At 54.6% G+C, this 27791-nt stretch overlaps 3 protein-coding genes across 3 annotated transcripts; 1 reads left to right on the forward strand and 2 right to left on the reverse strand.

The window, feature by feature from the left end:
• Positions 1-103: 103 nt before the first annotated feature.
• Positions 104-3154, reverse strand: S100A11 (S100 calcium binding protein A11). Its single transcript, XM_023941624.2, has 3 exons — positions 3014-3154; positions 1623-1760; positions 104-400 (listed from the first exon to the last, which is right to left on the reverse strand). Exons 1-3 carry the CDS (start codon positions 3014-3016, stop codon positions 248-250), a joined length of 294 nt encoding a protein of 97 aa, XP_023797392.1. The 5' UTR covers positions 3017-3154; the 3' UTR covers positions 104-247.
• Positions 3155-4870: 1716 nt separating this feature from the next.
• On the reverse strand, positions 4871-9942 carry TCHH (trichohyalin). The gene is made up of 2 exons (XM_086866155.1): positions 9792-9942; positions 4871-9051 (listed from the first exon to the last, which is right to left on the reverse strand). Exons 1-2 carry the CDS (start codon positions 9927-9929, stop codon positions 4930-4932), a joined length of 4260 nt encoding a protein of 1419 aa, XP_086722281.1. The 5' UTR covers positions 9930-9942; the 3' UTR covers positions 4871-4929.
• A 13083-nt stretch (positions 9943-23025) lies between these two features.
• Positions 23026-26192, forward strand: LOC111939507 (uncharacterized). The gene has a single exon (XM_086865753.1). The coding sequence runs from the start codon at positions 23026-23028 to the stop codon at positions 25912-25914; it is 2889 nt and encodes a 962-aa protein (XP_086721879.1). The 3' UTR covers positions 25915-26192.
• The last annotated feature ends 1599 nt before the right edge of the window (positions 26193-27791 follow it).

Raw genomic sequence — 27791 nt, forward strand, 5'->3', positions numbered from 1 at the left:
GGGGACTCAGGGAGGGTTGGATCCCCATCCCTGCAGGGAATTCCTGGAATTTGGAGCGGATGATCCCAGAATCCCTCGGGATCGGCGCCGTTTTCCCGACAAATCCCAGGGCATTAAACCTTTTATTTATCCAAAAAAAAAAAAAAATCATTTATCCTTTTTCCCTTTCCCAAAAAAATTAAAAAAAGGGGAACGGGGCCATTCCATGGATTCCAGCATTCCGGGGACGGCTCCGGAGGCTCCGGATTTAGGGATTTTGGGGTTTGAGGAGCAGGGAATCGTGGCAGGCCACGGCGATGCCCCCGATGAGGTTCAGGAATTCCTGGAAATCCAACTGCCCGTCGCTGTTCATGTCCAGCTTCTTCATCATCCTGTCCACCACGCCCGGGTCCTTCTGGTTCTGAGGAGGGGGGGAAAAAAACCTGGGAATTGCTGCTTGGAATGAGGGGGAATTCCCTGTCCGGGCAGCTCGGGGAATGCTGGGAGGGTTTGGGATGGAAAAATCCTTGGATCTCCCCAGTGGGTGATGTTCCCATGATCCCATCCTGATCCAAATTCGGGACACTCTGGATCATCCCAAACCTTCCCGTGGATCCCATTGATCCTATCCCATCCCCATCCCATTGATCCCATCGATCCCATCCCATTCCATGAATCCCATTGATCCCCATCCCATTCCATGAATCCCATTGATCCCCATCCCATTCCATGAATCCCATTGATCCCCATCCCATTCCATGAATCCCATTGATCCCCATCCCATTCCATGAATCCCATTGATCCCCATCCCATTCCATGAATCCCATTGATCCCCATCCCATTCCATGAATCCCATTGACCCCATTCCATGAATCCCATTGATCCCTATCCCATTCCATGAATCCCATTGATCCCCATCCCATTCCATGAATCCCATTGATTCCCATCCCATCCCAATCCCACCAATCCCATCCCATTGGTGCCATTCCATGATCCCGTGGATCCCATCCCAATCCCAAGGATCCAATCCCATCGATCCCATCCCATTCCATCATCCCATAGATCCCATCCCAACCCCACGGATCCCGTGGATCCCATCCAAATCTCATGGATCCCATCCCGACCCCAGTGATCCCAGTGATCCCATGGATCCCATCCTGATCCCGAGGATCCCATCCCAATCCCATTGATCCCATCCTGATCCCGTGAATCCCACCCCAATCCCGAGGATCCCACCCCGATCCCATCGATCCCATCCCAATCCCGTGGATCCCAAGGATCCCGATGATCCCATCCCGATCCCACTGATCCCACCCTGATCCCATTGATCCCATCCCGATCCTGTGGATCCCATCCTGATCCTGTGGATCCCACCCCGATCCCGTGGATCCCATCCCAACCCCGAGGATCCCATCCCAATCCCCTTGATCCCATCCTGATCCTGTGGATCCCACCCCGACCCCGAGGATCCCACCCCGATCCCATCGATCCCATCCCAATCCCATGGATCCCAAGGATCCCGGTGATCCCATCCCGATCCCACTGATCCCACCCTGATCCCATTGATCCCATCCCGATCCCGTGGATCCCACCCCGATCCCGAGGATCCCATCCCGATCCCGCGGCTCCCGCCCCCCGGGCACCTTGGTGAAGGCGGCCAGCTCGATGTCCATGAAGGCTCGGAATTCCTGCTTGGAGAGGGATCCGGGGCTGCCCTCGCGGCCGGCGTAGCGCTGGAACACGGCCAGCAGCGACTCGATGCAGCGCTCCGTCTCCGTGGGCTGCGGGATCGGGAAAGGGTCGGGAAAGGATCGGGATCCACCCCCATCCCGGCCCCCATCCCGCTTTTCCCGGGAGCTGGGAACGGCCGCAGGAGCCTCCTGGGCCCATCCCAGGTGGAATTCCAGGATTTTGGGAGCAGGGAGAGGCCCCCTGTGCCCATTCCAGGAGGAATTCCAGGATTTTGGGAGCAGGGAAAGGCCCCCTGTGCCCATTCCAGGAGGAATTCCAGAATTTTTGGGAGCAGGGAAAGGGAGAAGGAACCTCCTGGGCTGATTCCAGGAGCAATTCCAGGATTTTGGGAGCAGGGAAAGGCCCCCTGTGCCCATTCCAGGAGGAATTCCAGGATTTTGGGAGCAGGGAAAGGCCCCCCGTGCCCATTCCAGGAGGAATTCCAGGATTTTGGGGAGCAGGGAAAGGCCCCCTGTGCCCATTCCAGGTTTTTTGTGAGCAGGGAAAGGCCCCCCGTGCCCATTCCAGGAGCAATTCCAGGATTTTGGGGAGCAGGGAAGAGCCCCCTGTGCCCATTCCAAGTGTTCCAGGAGCAATCCCGGGTTTTTTTTTGGACGAGGGAAGGGCTGGAGGAGCCTCCTGTGCCCATTCCAGGTTTTTTGGGAACAGGGAGAGGCCTCCTGTGCCCATTCCAAGTGTGCCAGGAGCAATCCCGTTTTTTTTCGGGATGAGGGAAGGGCTCAGCCGGACCCGTCCCGCCGCATTTTTCCCGGGATTTCGCTCTTTGGCCCAGCCTGGAAATTCCCTGGGGGAGGAGGCGGATCCAGCGCGGAACTGGGAAAGGCCCGGGCTGGATCCGCCCTCTGGACCAGGCGGATTTTTGGGAAAAAATCCCGATTTTCCCCATTTCTCCCCCCCGCCTCTCTCGCTTTTCACCCATTTTCCCAGTTTTTCTCCTTCTTTCCCCAGATTTTTCCCATCCTCCCCCCTTTTTTTCCCCTGTTCCACCCCCCCCGTTTTTCCCAGTTTCCGCCCCCCATTTTTCCCAGTTTTTCCTGGTTTTCCCCCCGTTTTTTTCCCTGTTTTCCCACCCCGTTTTTCCCTATTTTCCCCCCGTTTTCCCCTGTTTTTTCCATGTTTTCCCCCTGTTTTTTCCCTGTTTTTTCCCCATTTCCCTCCCCCGTTTTTCCTTCCCCCGGGACCATTCCCTGCCCCCTCCCCACCCCAATTCCCACAATTTTCACAGGATATCAAATCTCTTTTCCCACCCTCCCCGCATTCCCGGGAATCGCGGCTCCCTCACCATGGCTGGGACCCGCTCGAGGTTGGAATTGTTGGATCAGGAAAAGAACTCAGGAAAAAAAACTTGGGGAGCCCCGCCCGGGCTGAGTCAGAATTGGGCAATTCCCGTTTCCAGCGGCAACCGCGGCTCCTCCCGAGCCTCTGGAATGCGCCGCGCCCTTCCCAAAAACCCTCCCGGGCCCTGGGGTGGGCGGGAAATCCCAAAAAAATCAGGGGGAGACTGGGGGGAAAAAAGAGGGAAAAATCACAAAATGTTCAGGGGGACGCTGGGGAAAAAGGGGGAATTTTTTCCCCAAAAATCTGCAGGGGAAGGGTGGGAAAAAGGGGGGAAATCCCCCAAATTTTCAGGGGGAGACTGGAGAAGGAAAAAGGGGAAAATCCCCAAAATTTCTGGAGGGGAACCCTGGAGGAGAGAGGAGGGAAAATCAGGGATGGGGATGAGTTTTGGGATCCCGGGAATTCCCACCGGGACTCGGAGCAGGACAAAGAACCCCGGGCTGAACTTGGAAGCTGAACTGGGAATTCCGGATCCCGACTGGGAATGTCGGATCCCAACTGGGAATGTCGGATCCTGACTGGGAATGTCTGATCCTGAACTGGGAATGTCTGATCCTGACTGGGAATGTCGGATCCCGACTGGGAATGTCGGATCCCAACTGGGAATGTCTGATCCTGAACTGGGAATGTCTGATCCCGACTGGGAATGTCTGATCCTGACTGGGAATGTCGGATCCAAGCTGGGAATGTCGGATCCCGACTGGGAATGCCGGATCCCGACTGGGAATGTCTGATCCTGAACTGGGAATGTCGGATCCCGACTGGGAATGTCTGATCCCGACTGGGAATGTCTGATCCTGAACTGGGAATGTCTGATCCCGACTGGGAATGTCTGATCCCGACTGGGAATGTCTGATCCTGACTGGGAATGTCGGATTCCAGCTGGGAATGCCGGATCCCGACTGGGAATGTCTGATCCAAGCTGGGAATGTCGGATCCCGATTGGGAATGTCTGATCCCGACTGGGAATGTCGGATCCCGACTGGGAATGTCTGATCCTGAACTGGGAATGCCGGATCCCGACTGGGAATGCCGGATCCAAGCTGGGAATGCCGGATCCCGACTGGGAATATCGGATCCCGACTGGGAATGTCGGATCCTGACTGGGAATGTCGGATTCCAGCTGGGAATGCCGGATCCCGACTGGGAATGCCGGATCCCAACTGGGAATGTCTGATCCCGACTGGGAATGCTGGATCCAAGCTGGGAATGTCTGATCCAAGCTGGGAATGTTGGATCCCAACTGGGAATGCCGGATCCCGACTGGGAATGTCGGATCCAAGCTGGGAATGTCGGATCCCAGCTCCCCTCCCAGCCCCCCGGAACGTGACGCTCGGAGCCGGTGCAGGAATCAGCCGTTTATTCCCATTTTCCATGCGACAAAAAGGAAGGAAAAGGAAAAGGAAAAGGAGGAGAAGGAGAATCCCCCACCCACCACCAGCACCCTGCGGCCGCTCCAAACCCCCGAGCCTGGAGCTGGAATTCCGCTGGAATTCCGCTGGAATCGAGGCTGGAAAGGTTTTTCCCAGCCTCCAGGATTTCCAGGCCCCCAAATCAGGAATTCTTTGGAGTTTGGCGGCGGAAGCCGAGAGGAGCCCCAGCCCCGGGGCTGGGAGGACCTGGAGCCACAGCCCAGGGTGCACAAAAGGGACAAAGGACTCCAATTAGAGCAGGAAAAGTGATTAAATATCGAGGGACACACCCGGCAGGGAGGCGGAAACTCCGGATCCGGAGGGATCTCGCTTCCCGCTGAGGATTTATCCCAGGGGAAAGCCCCCAAACCCCGCTGGACACCCCGGGATCCTTCAGAGGTGACGCTCAGAAGGACCTGGAGAGGCTCCAGGGAGAGGCAGATTCCCCTCAGGATGTCTTGGATTCATCCCTGGGGCGGCTCGGAGCCTCCTGCGAGGGCTCCTGGCCCTGCTTGGTGCCACCTTCCCGGGAAACCTGGGAATTGCCGGATTCCCGGCCGCTCCTCTTGCTGGATTCCTCCTCAGGAGCCTCCTCATCCTCCTGGATTCCCTCTCCGCGGCTCTCCCCGGGATCTCTGCGCTCCGGATCCCCACATTCCCGAGCCTCGGGAGCCGGGGCACAGCTCTTGGCCTCGCTGTCCTCTCGCTCTCTCCGGGGCTCCCTCGGGACCTTCTGGGACCCCTCACCCCGGGGCTGCTCCTCAGAGATCCTCCGGATCTCCTGGGGCTTCACAGCCTCCGCCCGGGCTCCATCCTTCACCTCCCTCCCGGATCTTTCCCGGGGCTCATCCACATCCTCGGGCTTTTCCTGGGATTTGGTGGCCCTGGGCTGCGGCTCGGGGCGGTGGCTCGGGGCCACGGAGCAGGGCTGGCCGGGCTGGTGGCACACGATCTCGTAGGTGGCGGCTTTGGGCTCACCCCGGTTCTGGATTACGTGCACCAGGTACGCGATGGTGGAAGGCTCCGGGGCCTCGGGGAGCAGCCGGACCTCGGGCCGGGCCTCGGGGTCAGCGGGGCGGTACCGGACCCTGAGGTCACTGACGGGCGCCTCCTGTCCCGGGGGGCAGAGATTGCCGGTGTCCACATCCAGGGTCTGGAACCGCCACGATCCCCGCTCCAGCTCCTCCTCCTCCTCCTCTTCCTCCAGGACCTCCAGCCGGATCTCCTGGCCAGCTTCTCTCCGCTCCCTGCTGGGCTCTTCTGCCCCCCTGTCCCGAGTGCGGCGCTCAGAGACCTCCAGATCCCGTTCCCGATGGATTCTCCTCTCCCTCACGGCTCCTTCCCTCTCTCTCACCCGGGAAATTCTCTCTGCTTCTTCTCCTGCTGCTTCTTCCTTCTCACAGGGTCGTTCTCTTCTTCTCAGCTCCTCTCGTGGTTCCCGGATCTCACGGCGCACTTTGACTTCGGCCTCTGCCACTGAGGTTTCTCTTCTCCTTTCATAAATTCCTCGTTCTCTCCTTGCATCTTCTTCAGCCTCACGAATTTCCCGCTCTCGTCTCTCCCGTGGCTCTCTCAGGTCGATCACAGCCTCTCGTTCCTCCCTGTCCCAACTGCGGCGCTCTGAGATCTCCAGCCCCAGCTCTCGTTCACGGTTGATTCTCCTCTCCCTCACGATCTCTTCCCTCTCCCTTCTGGGGCAAATTCTTCTGTCTTCCTCCTCCTCACAAGAGACATCACAGGGTCGTTCTCTTCTTCTCTGTTCGTCCCCTCGCTCCCGGATCTCACGGCGCACTTTGACTTCGGCTTCGGCCTCTGCCACTGAGGTTTCTCTTCTCCTTTCATAAATTCCTCGTTCTCTTCTCGCATCTTCTTCAGCCTCACGAATTTCCCGCTCTCGTCTCTCCCGTGGCTCTCTCCGGTTTCTGTCAACGGCTTCTCCCTCCCTGTCCCGAGTGCGGCGCTCTGAGATCTCCAGATCCCGTTCCCGATGGATTCTCCTCTCCCTCACGGCTCCTTCCCTCTCTCTCACCCGGGAAATTCTCTCTGCTTCTTCTCCTGCTGCTTCCTCCTCCTCACAGGGTCGTTCTCTTCTTCTCTGTTCCTCACCTCGCTCTCTGATCTCACGGCGCACTTTGACTTCGGCCTCTGCCACTGAGGTTTCTCTGTCCCTCTCGTACCTCAGAGTTTCTCTTTGTTCTCTCCTTGCATCTTCTTCAGCCTCACGAATTTCCCGCTCTCGTCTCTCCCGTGGCTCTCTCCGGTTTCTGTCAACGGCTTCTCCCTCCCTGTCCCGAGTGCGGCGCTCAGAGACCTCCAGCTCCCGTTCCCGATGGATTCTCCTCTCCCTCACAGCCCCTTCCCTCTCTCTCACCCGGGAAATTCTCTCTGCTTCTTCTCCTGCTGCTTCTTCCTCCTCCTCACAGGGTCGTTCTCTTCTTCTCAGCTCCTCTCGTGGTTCCCGGATCTCACGGCGCACTTTGACTTCAGCCTCTGCCACTGAGGTTTCTCTTTTGCTGTCGTAAATTCCTCGTTCTCTCATTGCATCTTCTTCAGCCTCACGAATTTCCCGCTCTCGTCTCTCCCGTGGCTCTCTCAGGTCGATCACAGCCTCTCGTTCCTCCCTGTCCCGACTGCGGCGCTCTGAGATCTCCAGCCCCAGCTCTCGTTCACGGTTGATTCTCCTCTCCCTCAGGGGCTCTTCCCTCTCCCTTCTGGGGCAGATTCTTCTTTCTTCTTCCTCCTCCTCACAGGAGACATCACAGGGTCGTTCTCTTCTTCTCAGCTCCTCCCCTCGTCCTCTGACCTCACGGCGCACTTTGACTTCGGCTTCGGCCTCTGCCACTGAGGTTTCTCTTCTCCTTTCATAAATTCCTCGTTCTCTCCTTGCATCTTCTTCAGCCTCACGAATTTCCTGCTCTCGTCTCTCCCGTGGCTCTCTCAGGTCGATCACAGCCTCTCGTTCCTCCCTGTCCCGCGTGCAGCGCTCTGAGATCTCCAGCTCTCGTTCACGGTTGATTCTCCTCTCCCTCAGGGGCTCTTCCCTCTCTCTTCTGGGGCAAATTCTTCTTTCTTCCTCCTCCTCACAAGAGACATCACAGGGTCGTTCTCTTCTTCTCTGTTCGTCCCCTCGTTCCCTGATCTCACGGCGCACTTTGACTTCGGCTTTGGCCTCTGCCACTGAGGTTTCTCTTCTCCTTTCATAAATTCCTCGTTCTCTTCTCACATCTTCTTCAGCCTCACGAATTTCCCGCTCTCGTCTCTCCCGTGGCTCTCTCCGGTTTCTGTCAACGGCTTCTCCCTCCCTGTCCCAAGTGCGGCGCTCAGAGATCTCCCGATCCCGTTCCCGATGGATTCTCCTCTCCCTCACGGCTCCTTCCCTCTCTCTCACCCGGGAAATTCTCTCTGCTTCTTCTCCTGCTGCTTCTTCTTCCTCCTCACAGGGTCGTTCTCTTCTTCTCTGTTCCTCCCCTCGTTCCCTGATCTCACGGCGCACTTTGACATCGGCTTCTGCTGCTGCCACTGAGGTTTCTCTTCTCCTTTCATAAATCCCTCGTTCTCTCCTTGCATCTTCTTCAGCCTCACGAATTTCCCGCTCTCGTCTCTCCCGTGGCTCTCTCAGGTCAATCACAGCCTCTCGTTCCTCCCTGTCCCGAGTGCGGCGCTCTGAGATCTCCAGCTCCCGTTCCTGATCCTCTCTCCTCTCTCTCCTTCTCCCTTTTCTTCTGGGATCATCTCTTTCTTCCCTCTCCTGCTCCTCCCGGATCTCCCTTTCCCTTCCTGCCCATTCCAGCTCCCGTTCCCGCTCTTCTCTCCTCCCGTATCCGCGTTCCCTTGGCTCTGCTCTCCCACATTCCCCGAGCTCCATCTCTAACGGTTCCTCCAGGAACGCCTGGTGTGGCCTCCTGGACTCCGGGCATTCCTGCTCAGCCACCCGGCGTCTTCTCCCTTCCGTCTCTCTTTGTTCCTGCTCTCGCCGGCGGTGGCGGCTCCTCTCTTCCCGCAGCAATTCTGGTTCCCGTGGCCAATTGTCGCCTCCTCCATCTGCTCCTCGTGGCCGCTGGCTTCGTTCACCACGCCCCGGCTCCGGGCGGCTCCACCGGTCCGCCCGCGGTTGGGTTTCTCGGAGTTGCCTGCCCGTCCTCACGTCTGCCGGTTCTTCCTCCTGGAACCTCTCCCGGATCGTCGTTCCCGGCTCCCCGCTCGCTTCCACGTCCTCCCCGCGACGTTCCTGCTGCTCCCTCCTCCTTCCCTCTGAGATTTCCACCTCCCCGAGCCTGAGGTCTCGCTGCAGCTCCACTTCACGGTTCCTCTCCCGGGTTTGGTGATCTTCCTCCTCCTCCTGGAGCTGCCGGCGGCTCCCTCTGCTCCTGAATTCCGGCTCCCGGAGGGATTTTCCGCCACTCGGGAGCTTCGTCCTCTGCACCAGGAACGGGGCCCTGGGCTGGAACCAGAAGCAGCACTTGGCCACCCGGAACACCAAGAGGAGGAACTCGTTAAAGTCGATGTCCCCGTCCCCATCCCACTCCAGGAACTGCAGGATCTTCTCGATGGTCTGAGGGTCGTGTGGCTTCTGCAGGGGGAAAAATAAAATGGGATGGGGGGGGAAAAAAGGGGTTTTTGTCTTCCTGAGAAAATGCAAAAAATAGGAAGAATTGCAGAAATTCTCATTCTGCCTCTCAGAATTTCACTTTTAGGGCTCAGCAGCGGCTGTGGGAATTCATTCCCCGTTTTCCTGGTCGCTCCCTGGCCGCAGCTGAGCAGCTCTTTCCTTTTTGGGATTTCTCCTTTTACAGGATAAATTTCCAAGAAGGAAATTCCCCAGCTCATTCTCAAGCTTTTCCCTATTTTTTTTTGGTGGCAAAATGGGTTGGAAAAGTTGTGGGAGCAGTCACAAAATCCCAGGATTTTGTGAAAGGACTCCAAAATCATCGAGTCCAAGCCGGGATCCATCACCCAAACCAACGTCCAGGAATTTCTCGGACACCTCCAGGGATGGCCACTCCCCGAGCCCCTTCCAAGGCCTGGCCAACCTTTCCAGGAGGGATTTTCCCAAATTTCCCACCCTGAGCCTCCCCTGGCACAGCTCGAGGCCGTTCCCTCTTGTTCCCTAGGCTCAGATCCCAAATCCCAGCTGGAAAATCCCGGAATTCCCCCTGGATCCCCCTTTCCTCCAGGCTGAGCCCCCCCAGCTCCCTCAGGATCCCCCAGACCCAGCACAAAGGACCCCAACCTTTGGTGGAACCCTCCCCATTCCCTTTCCGAAGGAGATTTTTCCCTTCCCGCATCCCAACCCTTCCCGGCCGCGCTCACCACGAGGGAATCCGCGAATTCCCTCTGGATCAGCTCCCTCATCCTCCCGCGGCTGAGCCCGGAGCCGTCCCCGTCTCCCCGGGCGTGCTGCTGGAAGACGCCGACGATGGTGGCGATGCTGTCCAAGAACGGGGACATCCTGCAGATCCGAGCGAGCCTGGGAGGGACAGGGCCACAGCACGGGATGCGGGATTCCCTCGGGAAGAGGGAGGAGAATTCCCGGCTCCGAGTTCCCCGCCGGGAACGCGTTCCGGGGTTTTAGTGGGATGGGGAGTGTCCTTTGGCTCCGCCACTGAGGCGTTTGGGTGACGTTGGAGCGGGAACGGTGACGGGGGCGCGGCGGCGGTGACTCAGGGGGTGCCCCCAGATCCTGCCCCATGGAATTATCCCATGGAATATTTCCTTGGAATGGGCCCTGAAGGTCGCCCAATCCAACCCCTCTGTGCCCAGGGAGGTCTCTAAGGTCTCCATGGAGCTTCTCCTCTCCCGGTGAACCTTTCCGAGCTCTCCCAACCTCTCCCCAGCCCTTGGAGCATCTCCATGGCCTCATTCCAGGAGCTCCTGATGTTCCCAGGATCCATCCCTGTGATCCCGGCGAGAGGAGCCTCAACCCAACCCAAGACAAGATCTGGGGCAGAGACCTCAAAAGCTGCGCCTGGAAACCTCCAAAGCCTCCTCCTTCCCTCCTTCCTTCCCTGTGGCATCCCCAGGCCTCCCGTCGGGAACATCCGCGCCCGATCTGATCCCAGGAAGCTGCTCCGTGCCCGATTCCCGCCTCTGGAACGTGACCGGGCACACGAGCTCTCCCTGCCCCTTGGAAATGCCGGAATTTCCATGGAAAAGGAGCCATTTCTCCGGTGGGAGCTGATCCCACACCCAAGGACATCCCAGAACTTCTGTATTCCCTCATGGACAACCCAACGATTCCAGCGGGGAGAAACCCCTCAATATTCCCAAAAATCACCAACTTTTACCAAAAAATTCTCAATCCCACCGGGAACTGCTCTTCCCACCAACCCCAGAGGAACCCCGAGATTCCCAACCGAGGGGGACATTCCCAGGAGAGCCACTCACCCAAGTCTCCAGCGGGATCCAGCTCCAGTCGGGAGCTGACCCCACACCCAAGGACATCCCAGAACTTCTCCCGTATTCCCTCATGGACAACCCAACCATTCCAGCGGGGAGAAACCCCTCGATATTCCCAAAAAACCCCACCAGGAACCGCTCTTCCCACCGAGCCCAGAGGAACCCCGAGGTTCCCAACAGGGGGAACATTCCCAACCGAGGGGGACATTCCCGGGAGAGCCACTCACCCAAGTCTCCGGCGGGATCCGGTGGGATTCCTGGGAAGCCGTGCGGAGCCAGGGGAGGACGGGGCTGCTTTTATAGGGTCCCGCGCGGGGTTGGAGAGGAGCCACCCTCTGTGGACGTTGTCCTGATTCATCCTGGGCCGAGCCCAGTCCCAAACGGGTTATTTTGGCTTTATCAACCCTTCCCTATCATTTTCACCCCGAAATAGCAGCGGCTCTCCGGGCCGGTTCCGCCTAATCCTGGAAAATCCTGGCCCGTAAAATCCTTTTACGGTCGCATTTCATATTTTATTTTTTTGTTCTTTTTATTTTTATTTTGGGAAATCTTGGAAGGGCTCCAGAGCGTAAATGGAGGAGGGTGGATGTTAATGTAAATATTTGTGTTATGGGCGGGGGGGTTAAGTCTTTAACGCGTGCGAAACCACATCAAAAAATAGGAATTAGTATTTTAATTAAATTGATTAAATTCATTAAATTAATTAAATTCAATTAGATTTATTAATTACAGAGGAGAATTTAAGTGCTGACGGCGACAGAGCTCAGGGTGAGCAGATCAGGGACAATCAAGATCTTTATGATCCACAAAATTGGTCCTGCAATTCCACAGGGGATTTTTGTCTCTTTTTTTTTGTGCATTTCCTTTGGAATTTCAATCTTGAGGTTTGGATCAGGCAAAGGGAAGAAGATTTCAGCCCTAAAATCTGGGTGAAATTCCCAAATCCTGCTGATTTCAGCTCCTGGGATGCCCTTGGGGAGTTTTATTCTTATTTTTAATTCCCATCAATGAGCATTTGGCCGCATTATCCAATATAAAAAATAAAAAATTACCATTTTTAAGTGATGAATTTTTAAACTAAATTAAATTAATTTTAACTGAATTAAATTAAACTAAACACATTTTTAAATGAATTTCAGATTTTTTGAACGAGGAAATTTGAGTCCATTGATGACTTTTCATTGAAAAAAATCACGATAAAACTCCTAACACTAATTGGATAATTTTAATTCCAACTTCGCTCGATTTTAATTAAAAATTAAAACAGAAACCTCTGCTGAGAGGTCGATTAACGCCGAATTTCCTCTGTTTGCCCTCGGGCCGTAATTACCTCACAATCTCCTTATTTTTTAATTTAATATTCGAGCAGAAAATTAATTAACTATTCCTTTATTCCCCAGGAACTCTCCCAGCACTCGGAGGAAATCGGGGAAAATTCCAGAGCCTGGATTTGGGGACGAGGTGACGGGGACATCACCTGGAGCAGGAACCCGTCCCGCAGCCTCGCCCGTGGCTCACGCAGGGTGTAGGAGCCCAATTAATTAACGCCAGTTAATTAATAACCTCGGGGACACTCAGCTCAGGGATCGTCCCCAACGTTCATTTTTGGGCTTTTATTTTTTTTTTTTTTTTTTTTTTTTCCCTCGGGGATTTAATTACCCTGGCGCAAATTAGGCCCCACCTGGGCCGTAATGACACCCTTGGGACGCCGTAATTTTGGGGTGGATTTGGGGTGATTATGCAAATGAGGCGGGGCCCGTAACTGTCTGGAATCGCCAGCCCAGGGGCCGCGCGGGAGCCGCGGGAATCCGCCTTGGAAAAGGTCCCTTGGCCTCGGCAGCGCTTTCCCGGCGTTCGGTGACGTTCCCGGGGCGACGAGGCTCTGGGCACGTCCCGGTGGCACCGAACCCCCTTTTCCCGCCGGGGTTTTCCCCAAAAATGCTTTTCCTGAGGAGAATCCGCCGCAGGATCCATCCCTTGGGCTGGATCCCGGCAGGAATTTAGGCAGGAAGGGGACAAATCCCGATCCAGCCTGGCCTTGGACGCTTCCAGGGAATCTGTGGAATAGCTCAGGGCCGGGGAAGGGTTTATCCCAAATATCCCATCCAAACTGGGGTTCCAGGGAATCCTGGAATGGTTTGAAGGGTTGGAAGGGACCTTGAAGATCCATTAAAGATCCAATTTGGGCAGGAGGGTGGGGAAGGGGATTCTCCCGCTCTGGTGGGATCCCAGCGGGAATTCTGTGCCGGCGTAGAAGGGACGTGGAATTGTTGGAGCGAGTCCAGAGGAGATCATGGAGTGGATCCAGGGGCTGGAGAAGCTTCCCTGTGGATCCAGGCTGGGAATGTTGGGAAAACTGGGAATGTTGAGCTCCCAGGATCTGCTGGGGCTCCAGGGAAGCTGGAGAGGGATTTTTCCTCAGGAACTGCAGGGACAGGAAACAGGGAATGGGGTCAGGGGGGAATCTGGGTGGGATTTTGGGAAGGAATTGTTCCCTGTGAGGGCCTGGCTCAGGGAATTCCATGGATTTCCCATCCCTGGAAGTGTCCCAGGCCAGGCTGGATCCACCCAGGAGAGTGGGAGGTGTCCCTTGGATCTTTAAAGATCTTCAAAGTCCCTTCCAACCCAAACCATTCCAGGATTCCCTGGAATCCCAGTTTGGATGGGATATTTGGGATAAACCCTTCCCTGGCCCTGGGCTATTCCCCGGATTCCCTGGAAGCGTCCAAGGCCAGGCTGGATCGGGATTTGTCCCCTTCCTGCCCAAATTCCTGCCAGGATCCAGCCCAAGGGATGGATCCTGCGGCGGATTCTCCTCAGGAAAAGCATTTTTGGGGAAAACCCCATCGGGAAAAGGGGGTTCGGTGCCACCGGGACGTGCCCAGAGCCTCGTCGTTGCCTCATCCCAGGAATGTCACCGAATGCCAGGTTCAGGCTGTCCCGGAACACTTTTCCAGCCGGGATGTGGACCCCTCCCGCGGGGTGAGGCCAGGACCACCGGGATTCCTCACCCCATCCATCCCTGTCCCCACTCGGCGCCGCCGGGGCCCGGCCGAGGTCCCCACGCCTCGTCTGAGGTCGGTGACACGCAGGACACGGAGCCCTCGGTGCCACCTCCGACGTCACCCTCGGGGACGGCCCCGAACCCCAGGGCTGCCTCGGCTCTGAATCAGAAATCCCAAACCCCAAAACCCAAAACCACCCCCCTGCTGCTCCCGTCATCCCGAAGCGATTCCAGAGGCTCCCGGATCGGAATTCCGGAGCAGGGATCATCACTTCTGGGGGGGTCTCAGCTCCGGACGCTCCAGGGGAGGGTTTGGGAATTCCGGATATCCCATCCAAACCAGAGCAGGGAATCTTTTATAGGATCAGGATTCCGGCCCGGGAATTCCGGGGGAGACACCCATGAAACGCCCCTCACCCAATTCCTCCGCATTTGCCTTTTTCTAATTAATGAGGATTTTCTCCAGAATTAATTCCTGATCCTGCCCGCAGACACATCCGGCAGGAGTTGAGCGGGAATTGGGCAGGAATTGAGTGGGAATTGGGCAGGAACTGAGCAGGAATTGGGCAGGAATTGGGCAGGATTTGGGCAGGAATTGGGCAGGAATTGGGCAGGAATTGGGCAGGAATTGAGTGGGAATTCAGTGGGAATTGGGCAGGAATTGGGCAGGAATTGAGTAGGAATTGGGAATTGGGAAGGATTTGGGCAGGAATTGAGTGAGAACTGAGCAGGAATTGGGCAGGATTTGGGCAGGAATTGGGCAGGAATTGGGCAGGAATTGGGCAGGAATTGAGCAGGAATTGGGAATTGGGAAGGATTTGGGCAGGAATTGAGTGAGAATTGGGCAGGAATTGGGCAGGATTTGGTCAGGATTTGGGCAGGAACTGGGCAGGAATTGGGCAGGATTTGGGCAGGAACTGGGCAGGAATTGAGCAGGATTTGGGCAGGATTTGGGCAGGATTTGGGCAGGAATTGAGCAGGAATTGGGAATTTGGGAAGGATTTGGGCAGGAATTGGGAAGGATTTGGGCAGGAATTGGGCAGGATTTGGGCAGGAATTGAGTGAGAACTGGGCAGGATTTGGGCAGGAATTGGGCAGGAATTGGGCAGGATTTGGGCAGGAATTGGGCAGGATTTGGGCAGGATTTGGGCAGGAACTGGGTGGCAAAGTTGATTTTTGGTTATTTTGGTGATTTTAGTTATTTTTACCGCGCCGGGGTTGGGGCTGAGGCGGTGCCGGAGCCGCACCCGGGGCTGGGAACGGGTTTGGTGAGAGGGGTGGGGAGGGAGCGGAAACAAAGGGAGAGGAATGAGGATGTTGGGATGGGAATTGTGCCCGGTCCGGGGCGGCTGGAGCAGGGCCAGGGATGGGAACGGGGCTGGAGCGGCTGGAAAAGGGAATGGAGAATCCTGAGGGAGCTGAGGGGGCTCATCCTGGAGAAAAAGGGGGATCCAGGGGGAATTTCGGGATTTTCCAGGTGGGATTTGGGATCTGATCCCAGGGAACGGGGCCGGGAAAAGAGGGAACGGCCTGGAGCTGTGCCAGGGGAGGCTCAGGGTGGGAAATTTAGGAAAATCCCTCCTGGAAAAGGGGAAAAACCTTGGAAAGGGCTCAGGGAGGTTTGGATCCCATCCCTGGAGGTGTCCAAGGAATTCCTGGAGATTCCCCTGGATGACCAAGGAGGGATCGATCCCAGGTGATCCCGGAGCTCTTTCCCAGCCTGGCTGATCCTGGAATTCTCCTGGATCCGGCACCGAGCGGGGAAATCTTCTCCCACAGTGCCACCAAGTGGCTCCGGGAGCGGGACCGGGATCCCCTGGAATGTCCTTTGGGATGGGGACAGGTGGGGAAACTGAGGCACGCCGACGGAAAAGGGCTGGAACTCCTCACTCTGCTCCCAGTGCCGGGCTGGGAGCCACTGGGAGAACTGGGAGTCAACCCCCCGGACCTAAATGCTTCAGGGGATTTTATTTTTATATATTTATATTTTTATATTTTTATATTTTTATATTTTTATATTTTTATATTTTTATATTTATGTATTTCATATTTTTATTTTATATTTATATTTATACTTTTTATATATAAAATGTATATATTTAATATATTAAATACACAAAATATCTTTTATATTTAAAAATCTTCTATATCTTCTATATATTTTATATATTTTATATCTTATATCTATCTTTTATATCTTCTATATGTTTCATATCTCTTATATTTTACATTTTATATTCTTACATTTTTTATATCTTTATTTTATTTTGCTTTGCTTTTTATTTCATTTATTACTGCCAGGTTTATCCATGTTTTTGGAGGTTTTATCCACATTTTTCCAGATTTATCCACGTTATCCCCTTCCCACCATTCCTTTGCTGTTTCTCCCCGTTTCCTTCCCATTCTGCGGGAATTCACCCCAAATTCCAGCCTTTTCTCCCTTTTTTTGCCTCATCCCAAAGCAGATTCCCAAACCTTCCCATTCCCCGGGGATTTCCATCCCCACATCTCCGGAATTAAATAATTGAAATCAAATCCTTCCTTTTCCCGAGCTCTTTCTGCCGTCCTTAATTCCCGGTGATGTTAAGTGACAAAAATTCCCCTAATCCCGCTTTTTTTCCCCATGTTAATGAGGATATTTTGATTATTCCTGCTGGGATAATTGGATTCCAGGGCTCCCCTCGAGCTCTCCGGATTTGAATAATCCCACAATTCAAATCAGGGATTCATATCCAGGATCCTTCCCTTGCTTTGAGACGCTTTTAATAAATCCAACCATCATTAATGATAATTAGGGAGGAGTTAATTAAATCTTTTCCCTGCCTTCCCAGCCCCAAACTCACAAATATCTTGGATTTTCCCGTTCCCTTTCCTGATCCTCCTGGGGAGAGCGGGATTTTCCCATGCTCCTTTTTGCTCATTTTCCCGTTTCTTGGGATGTTTAAATCCCAATTTTCGGGATGTTTTCACCCAATTCCTTGGGGATGTTTTAATCCCATTTTCAGTACATTTTTATGGAATTCCTTGGGATGTTTAAATCCCATTCCTTGGGATGTTTTCATCCCAATTTTCGGGATGCTTTCACCCCAATTTTCGGGATGTTTTCATCCCAATTCCTCAGGATGTTTTAAATGAATTCTTTGGGATGTTTTAATCCCATTTCCAGGACATTTCCATGCAATTCCTTGGGATCTTTTAATCCCATTTTCAGGACATTTTTTATGGAATTCCTTGGGATGTTTTAATCCCATTTTCAGGACATTTTTATGGAATTCCTTGGGATGTTTTAATCCCGTTTTCAGGACATTTCCATGCAATTCCTTGGGATCTTTTAACCCCATTTTCAGGACATTTTTTATGGAATTCCTTGGGATGTTTTAATCCCGTTTTCAGGACATTTCCATGCAATTCCTTGGGATCTTTTAATCCGATTCCCCGGGATGTTTCCATCCAATTCCCCAGCTGGAATTCTTCCCGCCTTTAGCCCGGAATTCCCAAAAATTCCCACTCTCCCGCTTTTAACTCCTGATTAACCGTGAGCAGATTCACCACAGAGGCTCGGAAAAAGTTGGAATCTCTCCTGACTCCATGGAAATCGGGATGGGGCCGGGTGAAGCTGCCGGGGCAGGGAGGAGGGAGCGGCTCAGCCCTGCTGGACACCGGGGCCGGTGGAATCCAGCCCTGACCAGTTCTCCCAGTGGCCTGCCCGGTTTTCCAGCGGCATTTCTGCCTGGTGACACCGGGAATGGCGCTGGGACGGGCTCGGGAGATTCCGGAACATTCCCAGGGGTTTCTCACCCGTCTGTTCTGGATTTTGGAGGTCCCGAACGGAGCCTCCAGGTAAAATCCACCTCCCCTGGGGGTTCCGGCAAACTGGGAGCTGCTGGTTTAACTGGAATTCTCCGTGCCTGGAAAAGCCTCTGGGGCTGGGGATTCATCCCAGGAAAATGTGGATTCCAGGCTGGACTCTGGCTCCAGGGATTGGCTTCCCTAAAAAAAAAAAACCCAAAAAACCAAACCTCCCCCAGCCTTGGGGTGCTGCCGGTGGTCCCCAAACTCAGATCCAGCCCAGAATCCCCCAAAAAAAGTTCTCATCCCTGGTCAAGGAGCTCCTGGAGTTTGATTTCCGAGGGAAAATCTGCTTTCCTCAACATTCCCATCGTTTTAACGGGGAAAACCATTAAGAAAGAGGATTAAAAACGCAAAGACAAAAGCAGGAATGAATTAAAGCCGGCTCCGAACCTCCTCGTCCGTCCGTGGGATGCGAAAAAGGCGGCGGGTGACGAAAGAGGACCCCGGCTGCAATTCCCACTTGGATCGTTTTTCCCATTATTTATTGTGCTTCTGGTTGGGCAATCGAAACGAGGGAGTAATTAAGAGATGATTGAAAAAAACCCAGCTTTTTTTTTGTTGTTTGTTTGTTTTAATCTCACCGGAAGCAATTCCCGCATTTTTCGCAACCTGTGGGAAGCTCGGACCCCCTTTCCCCCATCCCACTGATCCCAATCCTATTTCTTGCCCCGGAGCCAGCTCTGGCAGCGGGAAAGGCAGCGCTCCACGATGCTGGAAGTGCAGGAGTTGAGGCGGAACGGGCTCCGTGGGGACGAGCGGGATTTGGTGTCCTTGGAGTCTCCGGCGTCCCCGAGTCCCTGGGATTGGGATGAGCAGGGATCCATGGAAATCCCGCTTTGGGATGCGCAGGGATCCAGGGAAATCCCGCTTTGGGATGCGCAGGGATCCAGGGAAATCCCGCTTTGGGATGCGCAGGGATCCAGGGAAATCCCGCTTTGGGATGAGCAGGGATCCAGGGAAATCCCGCTTTGGGATGCGCAGGGATCCAGGGAAATCCCGCTTTGGGATGCGCAGGGATCCAGGGAAATCCCGCTTTGGGATGCGCAGGGATCCAGGGAAATCCCGCTTTGGGATGAGCAGGGATCCAGGGAAATCCCGCTTTGGGATGCGCAGGGATCCAGGGAAATCCCGCTTTGGGATGCGCAGGGATCCAGGGAAATCCCGCTTTGGGATGCGCAGGGATCCCCCAGGATCGTGCCCTGGGCCTGGCTGGGCTCTTCCACGCTCAACTCCATCACCTGGAGGGCGCAGGGCTCTGGAGCCACGGCTGGGAATTCCTGGGAAAGCTTTTCCAGGTTTTCCATGCAGGTCCCGGCGGCGTCCGGGGGACACAGCTCCACGGTCAGGATGGATTTCTGGAGCGGGAATGTCATCACGCACATCCCGGGAGTCTCGATGGTGAAGGGCTCCTCTCCCGAGCTCGGGATTTTCACGGGATCCACGCAGGGCAGGGATGGGCAGGTGGCCCCGGGGGGGACCTGAGGGGGGCCACAGGGACAGGAGGGACAAAGGTCCTGGCAGGGGCAGGGATCCGCCTGGGAATTCTGCTCCGGGGCCGCCACCGTGCAGGGATTGCTCTGGGCAGCCTCATCCAGGCGGGAACAGGGCGGGCACTGGGAATTCATCTCCCTGCGACGGAGAGCTGGAAGAAAAAAGAACAATTTCACAACCGATCCCGCCAAAAAAATCAGGGAAAATCTCCTCATTTTTTCACATTTCTCCTCAAACTCCCAAACTCAGCTCTTCTCATGAAAATCTGCTCTCAGCCAAACAATTCCAACCATTTTCCAGATTTTTTTTTTCGGCATAACAACGGATTTGATTCACGTTTTCATGTTTATAAATTTCAAGCTGCTTCATTCCCTTCCCCAGTTGCTTTTCCCTTCCCCAGTTGTTTGGAATGGATCCTGGATCTCCTGGCAGGACAGGATTTAATCCCACTAAATCCAGTGCTGGAACAACAGGAATTTTCCAGAGCATCCATGAGAATTCAGGAATTACAACCAAGCCAGCACAAGGGAAGATTTTTTACCCTTTGAAACTTTACCCCAGAGGAAACTGAGCACCATAAATCCCACTTTTCCATCTTCCCCGGGAATCCACTCAGGAAAAAGGATCCGTGGGATCCCAAAGAGACTCACCTGGCTCAGGATCGGCAGGACGGAGGCGGCCGCGTTATCCCGGGATGTTCCCGGGATGTTCCCGGGATGTTCCCGGAGCTCCCCACGGCCTCGCTCCGCCTCTGCCCCGCCAGGGATGATTTGCCTAATTATTTTTAATTGAAAACGCCTATTTCCGTGGCCGGAGCTCGGGAATTCACCCGCAGACGCCAGGGAGGAATTTGGGAAATGAGTGGGATTCCCGGCCGGCTCTCCAATAATCACCTGGTGACGGGGCAGGATTTTGGGATGCTCCGGCATCCTCCAGCCCAACACCTCGTGAGGTCCATTAGGGATGTGGGATTTGGGGGATTCCTTTATTTTTAGCCACGCCTGACCTTTTTCCGCCCTGTTTTTCCACGGAGCTGCTGGAAACTCTTCGCTCACCGCTCGTCCCGTGATGTTTTCCGAAGTCCTGACTCAAATCCCGTCTCCGTTGTCCTGGTGACGGTGGCGTTGTCCTGGTGTGAGGAGCAGGCAGGTGACCGGAGGAGTGGCCACCACCCTTTTCCCTTCGTTTTACCCCAAAACAGCCGAATTCCACCCAGCCGGAAATTCATAAACCCAAAAATGTGAATCAAATCTGTCCCCGTCCTCCAACCCCCTCCCGAAAAGAAAAAAGTTGGAAAATCATTGGAATTGTTTGGTTGAGAACAGACTCGAGCAAGAAAAGCTCTTTCTGAGGGAACAGCAAAGTAAAAAAAAAAAGGAAATTTTTCCTCCAAAATCCCAACCTAAACAGCCACAAATCCCGAATATTTTTATTACCAGGAAATAACCAAAAACCATCACACTGGGCACCCAAATTTGGAGGGGGAAGAGCCAAACCCCTCCTTGGTCTCCTGGTGGAAATGGCCTCACCTGTGGTGCGTGTCCCCGGTTGTGTCACCGGGTGACTCCGGGCTGGGTGGCAGCGAGCAGGGGAGGAATTCCAGAGCCTTTGATGTCTCGGGAGAACTGGTTGGGTTTCTCCTCCTTCTTTTCCAGGCTGGGACGGATTTTCCGCAGGGAGAAGACGGCGGCTCCTGGCCGCGTGAAGTTTGTCACCTTCTCGGGCTGGGCGTCACCTCCCGGCACCAGAAACGGGCACAAAAACGAACCCAAAGGCCACCGAGATCCAAGAGCTCGTCCCTCATCGCCCTGGGTGTCATCTGCTGGAGCCGGGAGATCCTGGAGATCCTGGGAATGTGGAGATTCCCCTGGAGGACAACAAATCCCAACAAATCAAATCAAATTTGTGTTAAAAAGAAAAAATCGAAGAATTGTGGCAAAAACGAGCAGCGGGACCCAGGGCAGGGATTGTCCCCTGGGGAATGCCCAGTGCTGTGTCCAGCTCTGGACAATTGTGGAAAGGGACATGGAGGGGCTGGAGCTGGAGCCAGGGGTGGGAACGGGGCTGGGGAAGGTTCTGGAAAATCCTGAGGGAGATGGGGGGTCTCATCCTGGAGAAAAAGGGGATTCAGGAGGAATTTTGGGCTCTTCCAGGGGGGATTTGGGATCCGATCCCAGGGAATGCAGCCAAGACAAGAGGGAACGGCCTGGAGCTGTGCCAGGGGAGGCTCAGGGTGGTAAATTTGGGAAAATCCCTCCTGGAAAAGGGGAAAAACCTCAGAAGGGGCTCAGGGAAGGTTTGGAGTGGCCATCCCTGGAGGAATTCCTGGACCACATCTGGAGCTGTGTCCGATTGGGGTCCCACAGCTGAGACCACCCAGATGTTCCAGGGACCTTGAGGAAAAAGCGGATTTGGACACTCCAAAGGATTTTCCCACCCCAGAAAGGATTTGGGGACGATCCTGGGGCCTCCTTGAGCCATCCAAAATATTCATGGAAAAGCTCTTCCCACCGAGGCAAATTCCCAGATTATCGGGAACAAAACTCCCAGCAGAAGGAATTCTGTGAGCGAGCCAGGCCCCTTCCAAAATCCCATCCCAACTCTGCAAGGAAATGCACCAAAACCTCGTTTTTCCCCCCAGAGTTTAATCCCGAGGGGGATTGTTTCCAGGCTGTCTCATCCGCTCCGCACTTCCCAGTCCGTAGGAAATTCCTGGATGGGGAATTCCTTGCAGTCATAGGAGTCTCACGTCCCACCTCGGCGACATTAAAAATTATAATGTCAAGTGGAGTAATTGAAGGATTGGAGCGGAGCAGGTCTGGATTATTAAATATTTGATTTCCATACCCCTCAGGTGTCTCACTTCCGGAGCCGCGGACACCGAAATCCTATAAAAGGATTCCTATTCCCCAGTTCCTCAAGCCATTTTTGGTTTCATTTGGTGCTGCCTGGTGGAGAATTGGGTAAGTCCGGCTCGGTTTCCCGGGAAGTCACCTGGTGCTTGGGGTTTTAATTTTTTTATTTTGGAGCCGCGCAGAAGCAAATTAAGAGACTTAAAAGTGTTTCTGGCTTGGGGATATTGGCATTGGGATTCCCCCAGATTTTAATTCCGTCTTCTCCGGGGTTTATTCGCTGTGGGTTTTGCTCTTTCTCGGTGGAGGAAGACAAAATTCTCTCTCTCTGTCTCCTGACCGGCTTCACCCGGGGAATTGTTGGAATTGGGAGAGATCAAAAGGCCAGGCTGGGACTTCAAAGGGGAGGCGTGGGAGGGGTGATAACGAGTGGAGACTCTGGGGCTGCCAGGGAAGGAGGAACCTGCAAGGTTCTCTCTCTCTGCCCGCAAGGAGGAACCGGGGTGGGAAGAGCTGGGCAGATTTTATGGGAAAAACAGCGGAGCCTTTCCTTGGGGAGCTTTTCCAGCCTGGAACCCCCACTGGTGTCCTCTGGATGAGGGCGAGGTGATCCGGAGCCTTTTTGGGTGAAGTTAGGGAAGGAATGGGAAAGTTTCATCCTTTGGTGTGGGCAGGTGGAGGCTTCAGACCTTCCAGAAACCCTAAAGGAGCCCAGATCATTTCTGCTTCCTGTTTTGAGAGGAAATTGTTTGAAAATAGCTACAAATATGTCTGAAATGCTTCAATGTGGAGTCACTTCCTCCCCACAGCTGTTTGTCCCAGTTCAGGATTCTGTGGGGGAAAAAAAAAAGGTGATTTAATTTTGGGTACAAAACAGCCCGGAATGTTCTCACACCTTTTAAATTTTAACCCTTTCCTGCTTCCAGCCTCCCCCACGTTCCCCCCAAAAATGCGTCGCCCCACGGGCTGCCCACTGAGCCAGATCTGCATCCCCCCTCCCGCCGTCCTGGCGCGAAGCTTCCCCGTGGGATCCAGCCTGGATTCCTGCGGCACCGGCGGAAGCTTCCAGTGCCTCCCTCCCCGCGGGATCCCCTGCTGCTACCCCGGCACCACCACCTATGTCAGCCTGGGCGGCCTGGCCGCGGCCCAGGCCACCGGCTGCGCCAATCCCTGCGGCCTGGTGGCCACCACGCGCGTCCCCCCATGCTGCCAGGGCCTGGCCGGGGTCACCAGGACCTGCGGGAACCCCTGCTGCTGCTGCTGCCGGGTGACCGAGTACAGCACCACCAGGCGGGATTGCTGCCAGGAGGTGGCCAAGAGCTCCACAGCCACCTGTCAGGACCCGTGTTGTCAGGAGGTCACCACGTGTGTCACCACCTGTCAGGACCCGTGTTGTCAGGAGGTCACCAAGTGTGTCACAACGTGCCAGGATCCGTGTTGTCAGGAGGTCTCCAAGTGCACCACGACATGCCAAGATCCGTGTTGTAAGGAAGTCACCACGTGTGTCACCACGTGCCAAGATCCATGTTGTAAGGAGATCACCACGTGTCAGAATCCGTGTTGTCAGGAGATCTCCAAGTGTGTCACCACGTGTCAAGATCCGTGTTGTCAGGAGGTCTCCAAGTGTGTCACCACATGTCAAGATTCATGTTGCAAGGAGGTCACCAAATGCACCAGGACATGTGTGGAGCCCTGCCGCAAGGAGGTCACCAAGTGTGTCACCACGTGTCAAGATCCATGTTGTAAGGAAGTCACCACATGTGTCACCACGTGCCAGGATCCGTGTTGTCAGGAGGTCTCCAAGTGTGTCACCACGTGTCAGGATCCATGTTGTAAGGAAGTCACCACATGTGTCACCACATGCCAAGATCCATGTTGTAAGGAGGTCACCAAGTGCCAAGATCCATGTTGTCAGGAGGTCACCAAGTGTGTCACCACGTGTCAGGATCCGTGTTGTCAGGAGGTCACCAAGTGTGTCACCACGTGTCAGGATCCGTGTTGTCAGGAGGTCACCAAGTGTGTCACCACGTGTCAGGATCCGTGTTGTAAGGAAGCCACCAAATGCACCAGGACATGTGTGGATCCCTGCTGCCAGGAGGTCACCAAGTGTGTCACCACATGCCAAGATCCATGTTGTAAGGAGGTCACCAAGTGTGTCACCACATGCCAAGATCCGTGTTGTAAGGAAGTGACCACGTGCCAAGATCCGTGTTGTAAGGAAGTGACCACGTGCACCACCACGTGTGTGGACCCGTGTTGTAAGGAGGTCACCAAGCGTGTCACCACCTGCGTGGACCCCTGCTGCCAGGAGGTCTCCAAGTGCATCACAACATGTCAGGATCCGTGTTGTAAGGAGGTCACCACGTGTGTCACCACGTGCCAGGACCCCTGCTGTCAGGAGGTCACCAAGCGTGTCACCACCTGTGTGGACCCGTGTTGTCAGGAAGTGTCCAAGTGTGTCACCACGTGCGTGGACCCCTGCTGTCAGGAGGTCACCAAGTATGTCACCACGTGCGTGGACCCGTGCGGCAAGAAAGCCACCAGGGTCCTGACGCCGTGTTACGACCCCTGCTGCAAGAAGGTGACCAAGTGGAGCAGCCCGTGGGTGATTCCGTGGTGCAAGAAAGGGGCCAAGTCCAGATGTGGAGACCCCTGTTCCAAGAAGGGGAGCAAGTGCAGCTCCAGATGTGTGGACCCGTGTTACAAGAAGGTCCCCAAGTGCCCCACCACGTGCCAGGATCCGTGCTGCGTGACCAGGTGTGACCCCAGGTGTGTGGACCCGTGTTGTCAGGAGGTCACCAAGTGCAGAACCAGGTGTGTGGACCCGTGTTGTCAGGAGGTCACCAAGTGCATCACCACGTGCCAGGATCCCTGCTGTGCCACCAGGTGTGCCACCAGGTGTGTGGACCCATGCTGCAAGGAGGTCACCAAGTGTGTCACCAAGTGTGTGGACCCATGTTGCAAGGAGGTCACCAAGTGTGTCACCACGTGCCAGGATCCCTGCTGTGCCACCAGGTGTGCCACCAGGTGTGTGAACCCATGTTGCCAGGAGGTCACCAAGTGTGTCACCAAGCGTGTGGATCCGTGTTGCAAGGAGGTCACCAAGTGCACCACGACATGCCAGGATCCCTGTTGTGCCACCAGATGTGTCACCAGCTGTGTCGATCCCTGCTGCCAGGAGGTCACCAAGCGTGTCACCACGTGCCAGGATCCCTGTTGTGCCACCAGGTGTGTGGATCCCTGCTGCCAGGAGGTCACCAAGTGCACCACGATGTGCCAGGATCCATGTTGTGCCACCAGATGTGCCACCAGCTGTGTCGATCCCTGCTGCCAGGGAGCGACCACGTGCTGCCAGGGGGTGACCAGGTGTGTCACCACCTGCCAAGATCCCTGCTGTGCCACCAGGTGTGTCACCCCGTGCCAAGACCCCTGCTGCCAGGGAGCGACCACGTGCTGCCAGGATGTCACCAGATATGCCACCAGGTGCCAGGACCCCTGCTGTGCCACCAGATGTGTCACCACGTGCCAAGACCCCTGCTGCCAGGGAGTGACCACCTGCACCACCATGTGCCAAGACCCCTGCTGCCAGGGAATGACCACCTGTCCCACCCCGTGCCAAGACCCCTGCTGCCAGGGAATGACCACGTGCTGCCAGGACGTCACCAGATGTGCCACCAGGTGCCAAGACCCCTGCTGTGCCACCCCTCAGGGCCGCGGGGGCGTCCAGGTTGTCACCAGGTGCTCCGACTCCTGCTCCACCACCTGTGTCACCCAGACCTGCCCCATCTGCGGCCAGCGCTGCCCTGTCTCCTGCCGCCCGAAATTCCAGGCTCCCTGAGGGGATCCCGCTCCCCTCGGGGGATTTCCCCGTGGAATCTCCAAGGGAAGAGTAAATCCTCAATTTTTCCTGGCGTTCTGCCTCGTTCCTGCTGTTTTTAACCTCAAGAAAGCGCCTTTCCTCGCGGGATGTAACCGAGAGATTTTGTGCCCCCGGGATTGCTCCCCGGGAGAAAGAATCTGCAGTTCCCCCTCGCAGCGGAGGAATTCCCCTCTTCCTTCTTCCCCCTGATCCTTTTCCTTTCCGTGTCTGAAGCAATAAAAGAAACGATCTTGGCATCGGCCTCGTGCATTTCCTTCGCTTCCCTTTTATCCTTTTAATTCCTTTCTTAAAATCCCGATTTTTGTAAAAGAAAAATAAATGCTTGGGAAAGGTCTCGCGGGGATCATGGAGTGCCCTAGGATGGAAGGGGCACACAGGGATCATCAAATCCAGCTCCGGGCCCTGCCCAGGACATCCCAAAATCACACCGTGTCCATGGGAGCATTGTCCTGGTGGGTTTGGGATGTGGTGACCGTTCCGTGGGGTCAGCGCTCCCACATTCCGGTGGGAAGAACCTTTTCCCAAAACCCATCCCAATTCCCAACCCCTGGCACAGCTCCAGCCCTTCCCTCAATCCTGACACTGGCCTGATATCCCAGATCAATGGCTGATATCCCAGATCAATGGCTGATATCCCAGATCTATCCCAGATCAATCCCTGATCTATCCCAAATTAATCCCAGATCTATCCCAGACCAATCCCAGATCAATGGCTGATATCCCAGATCAATGCCAGTTCAATCCCACCTCAATCCCAGTTCAATCCCAGACCAATCCCAGACCAATCCCAGACCAATCCCAGACCAATCCCAGATCAATCCCAGATCAATCCCAGCTCAATCCCAGCTCATTCCCACGTGCTGACAAAACACCCGGAAAACCCCAAATCAAGCAGAACATCCCTGCTCTACCACCGATCCCAAACCCCCGGTGCGGGTCAGGACCATCCCAGGAGATTCCCGAGGAAGGAGAACGGCCCGGGGAGGCTTCGGGGAGCAAATCCCGCTTGGAACGCGGGCAGGAGGAGCGGGGGCGGCGGCAGACGGGGTGGAACCGTCTGGAAGCCGCCACCATCTCCTCCAAAGATGCCCCAAGGGCTTGGTGACAACCTCGGAGCTCCTCTGTTCCCTCCTCTCTGCAGGGAGAACCTCTCCAAAACTCCTCGAAAATTCCTTTCTGGAATTTTCTGCGCCAGAAAGTTTCCTCCACCCCTGCTCCCAAGTCTCTGTTTTCTGGGAAATAAAATGCAGGTGGGAAAATAAATCGGTTTTGGATCAGTTTTTCCCTTCTGGCGCAGTATTTAATCCTTCAGATATCCGTAAAATTCAGATTTAAATCGCCTCAGAGCAGCAGAGAGCAGAAACACCATTTCCAGGGGAAAAAAAAACCAAATCCAGACGGGAATTCTACCTGCGTGAGCACCTGGATGTTTATTCCACACCTGTGAAATTAAAACAGGCAGAAAATCACTGCTCACTGCAAGAAAAAGTTGTAGAATCGCTCTGTGGGGTGAAGTTCTCTGAGCTCTAAAATTTCCACGGAGATCAAAGCAATCTTATTCACAAAAGTAAAATAAAAATATCCAGAGGAAATCCAGAGATTTTTCCTGAAAAAAAAACCTAAAAAATCGAGAAAAATCAAAGATATAAAAGAGGTGAGGAATTCATTTTTTGGGTTTTTTTTGGTTTGTTTTTGTTTTTTTTGGTTTGGTTTGGGTTTTTTTTTTTTTTTTGGTTTTTTTTTTTCCATAACCACAGACAGTTCCTCCTTCCCAGATTTAATTACCCAGGTGCTAATTGTCATTCTTCCCCGAGCGCTCACCTTCCGGAGTAAAC

Source organism: Cyanistes caeruleus, chromosome 30 (assembly GCF_971803275.1).
Source record: "Cyanistes caeruleus chromosome 30, bCyaCae1.hap1.1, whole genome shotgun sequence".
NCBI classification, from domain to species: Eukaryota; Metazoa; Chordata; class Aves; order Passeriformes; family Paridae; genus Cyanistes; species Cyanistes caeruleus.

What these genes read in the sequence shown, in the direction of transcription:
- S100A11 (XM_023941624.2), bottom strand. An exon ending in AGCTGGCCGCCTTCACCAAG is followed by an intron (nt 401 to 1,622) that starts GTGCCCGGGGGG and finishes CCCCCTCCTCAG; the next exon opens with AACCAGAAGGACCCGGGCGT.
- TCHH (XM_086866155.1), bottom strand. Translation starts at nt 9,929, where the DNA reads ATGTCCCCGTTCTTGGACAGCATCGCCACCATCGTCGGCGTCTTCCAG. An exon ending in AATTCGCGGATTCCCTCGTG is followed by an intron (nt 9,052 to 9,791) that starts GTGAGCGCGGCC and finishes TTCCCCCTGCAG; the next exon opens with AAGCCACACGACCCTCAGAC.
- LOC111939507 (XM_086865753.1), top strand. Translation starts at nt 23,026, where the DNA reads ATGCGTCGCCCCACGGGCTGCCCACTGAGCCAGATCTGCATCCCCCCT.